The sequence below is a fragment of the Strix aluco genome, chromosome 6 (assembly GCF_031877795.1).
Source record: "Strix aluco isolate bStrAlu1 chromosome 6, bStrAlu1.hap1, whole genome shotgun sequence".
NCBI classification, from domain to species: domain Eukaryota; kingdom Metazoa; phylum Chordata; class Aves; order Strigiformes; family Strigidae; genus Strix; species Strix aluco.
In genome coordinates this window covers 9,202,103-9,210,657 of record NC_133936.1, presented here as the reverse complement: position 1 = coordinate 9,210,657, position 8,555 = coordinate 9,202,103, and the positions used below count along the sequence as shown (strand labels likewise).

At 43.3% G+C, this 8,555-nt stretch overlaps 1 protein-coding gene across 1 annotated transcript in view; it reads left to right on the top strand.

Moving 5' to 3' along the window:
- The first annotated feature begins 717 nt into the window (after positions 1–717).
- Positions 718–8,555, top strand: part of GPR39 (G protein-coupled receptor 39) — an 83,284-nt gene continuing 75,446 nt past the window's right edge. The window contains exon 1 of the mRNA XM_074829962.1: positions 718–1,720. Within this exon, the coding sequence (XP_074686063.1) occupies positions 853–1,720 (868 nt within the window). The 5' untranslated portion in view covers positions 718–852. The remainder of the gene's footprint in view (positions 1,721–8,555) is intronic.

Sequence of the window (8,555 nt, the reverse complement as noted above, 5' to 3'; positions counted from 1 at the left end):
TTATTTTAAGAAGCTACTAGTTCATCAGCAGCAACTAAAACCAGAACATCCTGTTGATGTAAATCGGTCCGTGGCTGCACAAGCTGCGTAACAAACACTGCTGCGGCAGATGCCAAGGTCTTCATTAAAGGAAATGTAAAGTAGTGAAGCATGTTGGCATTAGCGCATATAGAAGGAATGTCTGAAGCCCAGTTAATGTTAAACTCACCAGCAGATATGTTCTCTTCAGCGCCTGTTCACACATACAACCTGACGCCATCAACCTAACAGCTTTAGAGAAACACGTCTTTTTGTTCTGGAGAAGGAGCTCCTATTACAGGAAGTGCATTTCAGACATGGGTGGCTTGCCTTTTTTTTTTTTTTTTTCCTAAACCTGCTTTGCTGCCAGTGACTAGGGATAGCCAAGATTTAGGTTAATGGTTAACGAGCAGCTATGACCACACAGAAACTCTGACTTCCTCCTGCTGGGGCTGGGACCAAAAGCTGCCTTAGCTTGCAGAGGAAGAGGCAAGCGTTGAAAGGAGAGCAGTTCACTCTGCAAAAGGGCTAGAGAAGGGCTACTTCACTCAGTAGAGAAAGGAGGAGGAAAATCCAAAAGGAGCAAGAGGTATTTGCCATGAAGATAGGTAAGAGCTGAAACATTTTCCTGCTCAGCCTATTGACTCAGTGGCTTTCGCTAACAAAACCCACAGGTGTGGCTAGTTGAGACGTGTTCGTTGTACCTAACTGCTCTGACCTGTGCGTCTTGGTGAGAGGGGCAAAGCGAGAAAGTATCTATTTGCTGTGAATTTGAACATCAGAGAGGGCAGGAAGGCTCTTCCTCCCTCCTCCTTGTCCCCCCAGGGGCTGCTCATGGCAGGACAGACATCCCCTTCAGACTGTTCTCATCTTATTGACCACAGCCACATCCCTGAGTTTGAGGTTTCTCCTTGGATCAAGATCACTTTGGCCTCAGCATATGTCTTAATCTTTGTCGCGGGCATCTTGGGCAACAGTATCACCATCAAGGCCACCAGGATCCTGCAGAAGAAAGGCTACCTGCAGAAGGAGGTCACAGACCACATGGTGAGCCTGGCCTGCTCCGACCTGCTGGTCATTCTGCTGGGCATGCCCATGGAGTTCTTCAGTGCCATCTGGAGCCCATTCTCCACCCCCAACGGCAACATAGCTTGCAAGCTCTACTACTTCCTCTTTGAAGCCTGCAGTTATGCGACTGTGCTGCATGTTGCCACCCTCAGCTTTGAGAGGTATGTGGCTATCTGCCACCCCTTCAAGTTCAAGGCTCTCTCTGGACCTCGCACAGTGAAGCTGCTCATCGCCTTTGTCTGGGGGACATCTGTGATAGTGGCTCTGCCCCTGCTCTTTGCCATGGGCACAGAATATCCCCTGGAAATCATCGAGGGCTACCAAGGTACAACTGCCTGCGTCAAGCCTACGCCCAGGCACCACCTCCCTGAGCTGAAGCACAATATGACCATCTGTACCAGCCTCTCCTCCAGGTGGTCTGTCTTTCAGGCCAGCATCTTCAGTGCCTTTGCTGTATACATCATAGTGCTGGGATCTGTCAGCTTCATGTGCCGCAGCATGATGAAAACCCTGATGATTCACAAGGAAGGAACTGTGGCAGTGAAGGGTGGGCTAAGACGCCAGGAGCAATACCTAAGAAAAAGTGAGAGCTCGGAGGGCAAGAGCTCCAGGAGACATATCATTTTATTCCTGGGTAAGAGTCCTGTCCTACTCTGCCTCCTCTTCCCTGCCCCCTTTCCACATGGGAAGGAAGCCCATAAGCATCCATTTTATCTCACGTAGTTTCCCCAAATGGGGGATGTACGGTTTCAAACTGGTGCAAAATGAGGGAGAGGGATACTTTTGGTTGTGATATTTTAAGAAACCCAATTCCCCTGCATGTTTTTGACTCACTCTTTTTGTTGTTAGAATAGGTGGGAGGGAAGAAGAAGGAAAAATCCATTTACTGTCTGCTCTTTACATTATTTGATTATACTGCATGCCTACATGCAGCAATATGGGTAACAGGGTGTTGCTGCTTGACCTTTGGGGTAGCCATAGGCAACACTGCCTGGATATGAAGTAGCTCTGCTTGCATGTTTTCCCATTAAATTACAAATATGTGCATATTTAATAAGACTCTTGATGGGAGGGAAGACTGTCTTGCAAGATCTGAAGCTTGTCCCACTCTAAAGGCAAGTCCCTGTTAATTCAGGAAGCTCCCTGGAGCGTAGTTATTTAGCCTCAGCAGTTGTGGCTGTGTTGTGTCTGAGCACTAAGAAACTGGGCTGGAGAGTTGATTTGGTCTTGCAAATTGATGTTGCCCTCTGAATTTTTTTTTTTCCTGGTTTTATTTGAAGGCCTATAACCTAGGAATTATGTTTGATTCTGATCTCTCTCGCCACATTTGTCAGACAAAAACTAATCAAGCTGTCATTTCACCAACTTGGAATCTTTCCGGGCTGTGATCCATGTAGTCTCCACGTTTGTTGATGCTCTTAGAGACACCCTTAATCATGTCCTGGCTGCATTACTGCTGGTTCTTGTTTTGTTGGGTTGCTTAATATGATACTGGATATAATAAATGAACCATCTAGAGTATGAATGCACAGTAGACCTAGTATTTCTATGTTGCTTTTTGGTGCTCTGCTTGATATTGCAGAGAGGGAATTGAAACTCGTGTGTCTGTCCACTTCTACAGCTTAAAGTAGATTAGCTTTTTTATGACTTCTTTTTTTTTTTCTTTTTCTGAGCATTCTCTGCTTCCTCATCTAGTTGTGCTTTTGCCATGGTCTATAGCTGGGACGTGAAGCTGCAGGGTAAGGAGCCCAGGGTGTACCCAGCTCCTTTCCTGCTGCACCTGTGTTATGAGTTGGGAAGATGGTGAAAACCTGTCATACAGACAAGGCATATGACTTAAAGGTTTGGGGAAAGGGTGGAGCTGCACACTGTACCAGCAGAGAGGGTGACAAAAGCTTCAAATGGGAGATGTGACACTCCAGGCTGTACAGAGCTCTTCCTCACACTCAGAGTGGACATCTAATGGAGAAATCATCTCCTCGCGCAACGTGTCTTAGTCTGGGACAGGAGGCCCCACATCTGGGTGATAAAAGGGCTCTCGGTATCCTTACTCCACTGAAAGTACTGATTTCTGGGGTAGAGACTTAGCAGCTAATGCTAAATACAGCATGTTGCACAAAGCAGAAAAAGAGATAAGGCTCTGCTCTTTAAGTTAAGTGCTACTGAGGGATCCTTAAATGTCTGTGGATCTCTCCCCTTGTAAATTCATCCACTGGTACATTAAATCCCAGTCTAAGATCCAAGTCCTGTAGCAAGTTCTAGTTAGGTTGAGAGGTGAAGGTAAATTGCCGCAGCTTTTCTTCCCTTTCTTGATTATTGTTTCTGCTTGGTGATGGTCTAGCGTGGAATAGGGCAGACCTAGTGCTGCTTGCAGAAGTGTTAAAAAAGAAGCTAAATGAAAGCAATTGGCTTGTCCTTTATCTTGCCACCGATATCTAACAATTCCTCTGTGCTCTCAGCTTTCTGGAGCCAGTAGATACTTCCATGAATTCCCCAAAATTACTTCAGTGGCAAGACTCTTAATACAAGTCTTGCTAATTTACTTGGGTTGGGAAATAAATTAATAAACTGAGGAGAAGGAAACTGTGGCCTGCATCCCTGAGAATAATGCAAAGCAATTTAATTTGGAGATTTCATAAGAGTGATGCTTTAGGGAAGTTTTAACCCAGAAGAAATGAACATATAAATTGTTTACAAATCGCTGAATTTAAATATAGTGATTTAGAAGTCCTCTTTGTTTTTCATTTAACAGATGGGTCAAATTAAAACAAATACTTGCGCATTCCCAACATATTTCACTTTTAATGTGAAATGTAAATGACAGTATATAGCATGATGTCTTTGAACATCTAACAGCAATAAAAACAATTTAGCATTTTCTTCTTCTAGTTGTTAAAAGTGATAAGTTCTATAAAATGGAGATTAAATTCATAAATCTCCTGACGATAAGAAAAAGCTAAGTAGAAGAAGACACAAGAAAGAACTGATGCTTTTTTAGTGTCATGTTATTGAGTGACACTCGAGAAAATTCATGAAAATGAATTGTAAATGTTGAAAGTGAAAGACTACTTGCCATAGGTAGTATTGATGCTTGCAGGATGGGGTCCAGATGGGGTGACATGGGAGGAAGATGACAAGGGGCCAAGCAAGGAGAGCAACACTGTGCTGGGCAGGCTGAGCTCATGCAGGGAAAAACTTTTGTCCAGTGAAGGTGGCTGCAAGGTTCAAATCTTTCATCTTAAAGCCCAGATAGTCTGGTTGGGGATTTGAAGTCCTTCATGTAGAGATGTCAGTTCTTTCTGTTTCTGGCTACCTTGCTACACTCATGGTGGAGAGGAGGGACTGGCCCAACAGCTGCAATAACAACTCTATGCCTGATATTGGGGAGGGGGTACTTCCAGGGGCTGTTCAGCTCAAATTTTGGTAGATTTGCCCCAGTGGAGGAATGCAAATTTGTACCAGTAATTTGTAGCAAATCAATTCTGTTTTTATAAAGTAGACTGTGCAGTGCTATTTCTTCCAACTTCCTTTCCATTACTGTTGTTGGCTTCAAGAAAAACATGATAGCACATGTAAGTCTCTGCTTAATGCTCCTCCTCCTGTAAGTAGGCATTTTGTACTTTTGGATAGACTGGGGCATACTTCCCGCAATCTCTCTGTGTGTGATTTATTTAATCATCTTCTGAGTCATGTGGTAAAATTCCACTGCCTCCAGTGGGTCAGCCCATCCATATGAGCAGTGTAGATCAGACTGGTTGACACTGTGTTCGTGGTTGTTAAAGCAGCTTTGGTCACGTTGGGACAGCAGATCTTTCTTCTAGTGAAGGTCTACATGGGTCTATTTGAGTGTTGCCTGTCATGAATAGCAGGGAAAATATAGCTGAACTTTAATTTTTTGAGTGGTTCATAGCAGCATTGGTTAAGAAAAGTTTCTCCACCCCCAGCAGCAGAAACTGGATAGTTGTAGTGCTTATGAAAATACTTGGCTGATGGCACTTTGATGAAACACAAGCTTTTAACAGCATTTGAAACCTAATGCTCAACCCATTCTGATAGGGATTTATTCAGTCTTTGTGGCTTCTCAATCTCATCTTTCTCCTGTGGCTGTAAAGGGCAGGGCAGTGATCAGAGGGCTACCTAAATGGTCACAAGGTGCTGCTGGGGACCTCTTGCTGCTCTAACACCTGAGCTGAGGCCCCCTGCCACCATACCAGTGAGCTCTTAAGAAAGGGTGAGTTTGGAGACTTACATGTATTATTATATATAACTGGGTTATAGTAAAGAAAGAAGGAGAATGTAATGGAAGGATCTTGTAAACAAGAGATAGAGCTAGTGCAATAATTATAAATGTTACAAAATAAGGCACTTTCATAGCTGAAACTATGTAAGTTAAAAATTTTTAGAAAATGTTAACGGGTGGCCTGCTCACTGGGAAAGGGGAGCAGTACGGGAGAAGCCTCCACACAAGCTGCTGATGGGGTGGGCCTTGGCACGAGCGGTTCCATGCCAGTAGTGCCTGCTCTCTGGCCATGGCTACATCCTTCTATATATCAATATATATCTATATTGATATATATCTATATATCTATATATATTGATATATATCTAAATATCAATAATATAAAGCCACATTTATACAAAGGCAGGTGTATGGTTTGTCATCAGACTAGATCTGACTGACCTGAACTTGTACTCTACAATGAAGTGAGTTTGGACTATCCCAGATGAAAAACCCATCGCTTCTAAAGCTTCTGTGATATTTCCCTTGGCAGCTTCAGTTTTGTGCTTCTGCTTAAAAGCCTTAATTATTTTGTATAAAACAGCCTCAAGCCTACCACAGTAAATAACGTTGAAATAAAAAAGTCCTTTAGTATTGCTATATTCTCTGCTTTTCTCTGTATACACTTCCAATTTGCCCTTTGGAGCAATACTCCTCTGTTTGCACAGCAGAGGGGTCCCACTGCATGGGGCTGCTAGGCACTGGGGGTGCTGTGCTGTTTGGCAGCCGGCATCTGGGCAGCAGTTTTCTCTCTCCTGACCTTGAAGAAACGTGCATCCATCCCGAGCTCTTCCTTCCAGAAAAGAGAAGTATCAAATTAATCTGAAAGTGTTGAGGTGGATCCATTAAAGTGCTGCTGTAGGTGCAGCAGTTGGCAAGAGCCAAAGCTGCAGCTGGACCAACCTAACTGGAGACCCTGCTGGTACCAGCCTGGCACCACCAGCTCCCCCATGCCAAGCAGGGCAGGTAATTCTGCTGTCTCTTTCCGATCACTACAGAACTGCAGCTTTTCTGCTTTGGGACTCTCTGATGAAAGATAAACTTTGCCTACATGCCTGGACAGCAAATATCTAACAGCTTCTTTAATGAGCAGGGAAGGGAATTGCTTAACATAATCTATGGCTGTGCCTCCATCTGAGAAAGGCAATGTGGTGGTGGGTTTTTTTATTTTTCTTTGGTCTAATGCTTAGGTATGTCAAATACACTGAGTGTCAACCTGAAGACACAGTAGCAGTGGTGGTTTTAATGTGATGTGCTATGGTACAGGTAGCTTCAGGTCTGGTCTGTTTTATAGAGCAATAGCAGCTAGAGGCTTTACTGAGACTCTGGTAAGTGCCACAGAAGGAAAGAGAGTCCCTGTCTCTAAATCCACATAAAATGGGCAAAAGGGTCTGGAAAAGCTAGACAGAAAGAGGTCAGTGACCTGACCAAGGCCACAAATGCTATGGAGAGTCATAAATGCATCTGCTGAATCTTGTGCTAGTGCCTTATCTGCTGGGCTGTGTGGCCTCCCTCCTGCCACTTTCTTAGTGACACCTATTAAAACAATGCCACGCTATTTTATAACAATACCACTGTAAGCACCATGAACACAGCTGTACCTCGCCATAAGCTAAAGCTAGATAAAACTTTGAGTCAGAAATTAAAAAGACCTCTAGAACTTAAGATGGAGCACCATTTTTTTCTCCATCCACTAGTGCTGGCAGATTAATGTTTTGCTCAGAATAAAGGTATTGTGTGTAGAAATAGCCTTTCCAAAGATCACTAAGGAAATGTATTTCATAAGGCACTTGGCAAATGGGTTTTCAGGAGGCAGATTACTTCAAGTAGTTGTGAAAAATACGTGGTTGTCATCTAGCGATGACTCAGGCACAGTATAACTTGACAATGGTAGGACTTCTGTTACAGGAAAATTAGATGCTTCTTCATAGGCTGGAAATTGGCTGGGTTTTTTCCATACTGAAAAAGGTAAAGCTTAGGTGTAGAACAAAAATTGAAAGAATAACCTAATTGATTAGATTCCAGAACACAGTTCCAGCCCATGTTCTTTAAACTCAGCTTCACTGACTCCTCTTGGTTAATTTCTTTAATTATTCCACTCAGCTGCCTTTCTTCGGAGACTTTGTTGGAGAGGTGCCTGAAGACAAATACTTCATAGGCTGGATATGATTTTCACCTCTGTGTTTTATACAGTGTCTCCATCCACATATTTCCCTGAGCAGGTCTTCGAATTACACAAGACAAGGAGGAGACTGAATGCACTGAAATGGGTGGCGGGGACTGAGCAGGGAACGTGAAACACTTAGGCCAACAGTCTGGGGTCTGGCCATTCAACTGAATGGGACACCCACCCTCTGTCACTAGTAAGATTTGTTTTTTTAGGTGCTGCTCTCTGGAAAAGAGATAAAAGCAAAGGATTTACCTAATGGTGTTCAGTAAAATTTGCTTTCCTCTTCTCTGCAAAAGTATTAACCTGGTGTCAACAGCAAAACCGATCAATGCTACTGAATGCTGGTAGCACAAAACCAAAGCTCAGCTATTCAACAGATGACAATGGAAAGGCTGAGTTCAGGGCTCATGGCTTCTCGGGGCAATTGTGTGCAAACAACCTCATCTGAGGAGCTGTGGGTCTTCTTTTGCTTTTAAAAATATACATAGCCACAGTAAAATAGACTCAAGGCAAACTTCCAAAATCCAGATATCTGTATGTTCAGTTTTCCCACACTGTAATTTAAAGATGAACATAAGCAGAAACCAGCATAATTTTCCTCCCTATTGTACAGAAAGCAATTTATCTACTCCTGCTTTTAACTGGACTCACGTAATAGAAGAGTGTGTTTTTGGCTTAAGTAGACAGTCCTCCTTTCCTCCTACGCCAAGGGATGGCAAAATGGTACAGAGAGAAAAAGAATGGAAGAATAGGGACTAATTGAGGCCAGCACCCCCAGGGTATTTAAGACTTTTGTAGTTTTAATGGAAAAATCAATGTGAGATTACACTTTGCATTAGAGTACTTAAAAATTGCTTCAACATGAAAAGTCTGCAGCTTTAAAAACAACCTAACCCTGCAAGTGCTGTAGTCAGAGAACCAAATTCACCACTAGCCTAATCCACATAATTCTCCATATGTCATATCCTGGCAGATAGGGTTTCTGTGGACATGTGACTACTGTCTTTGCTTCTGTGCATG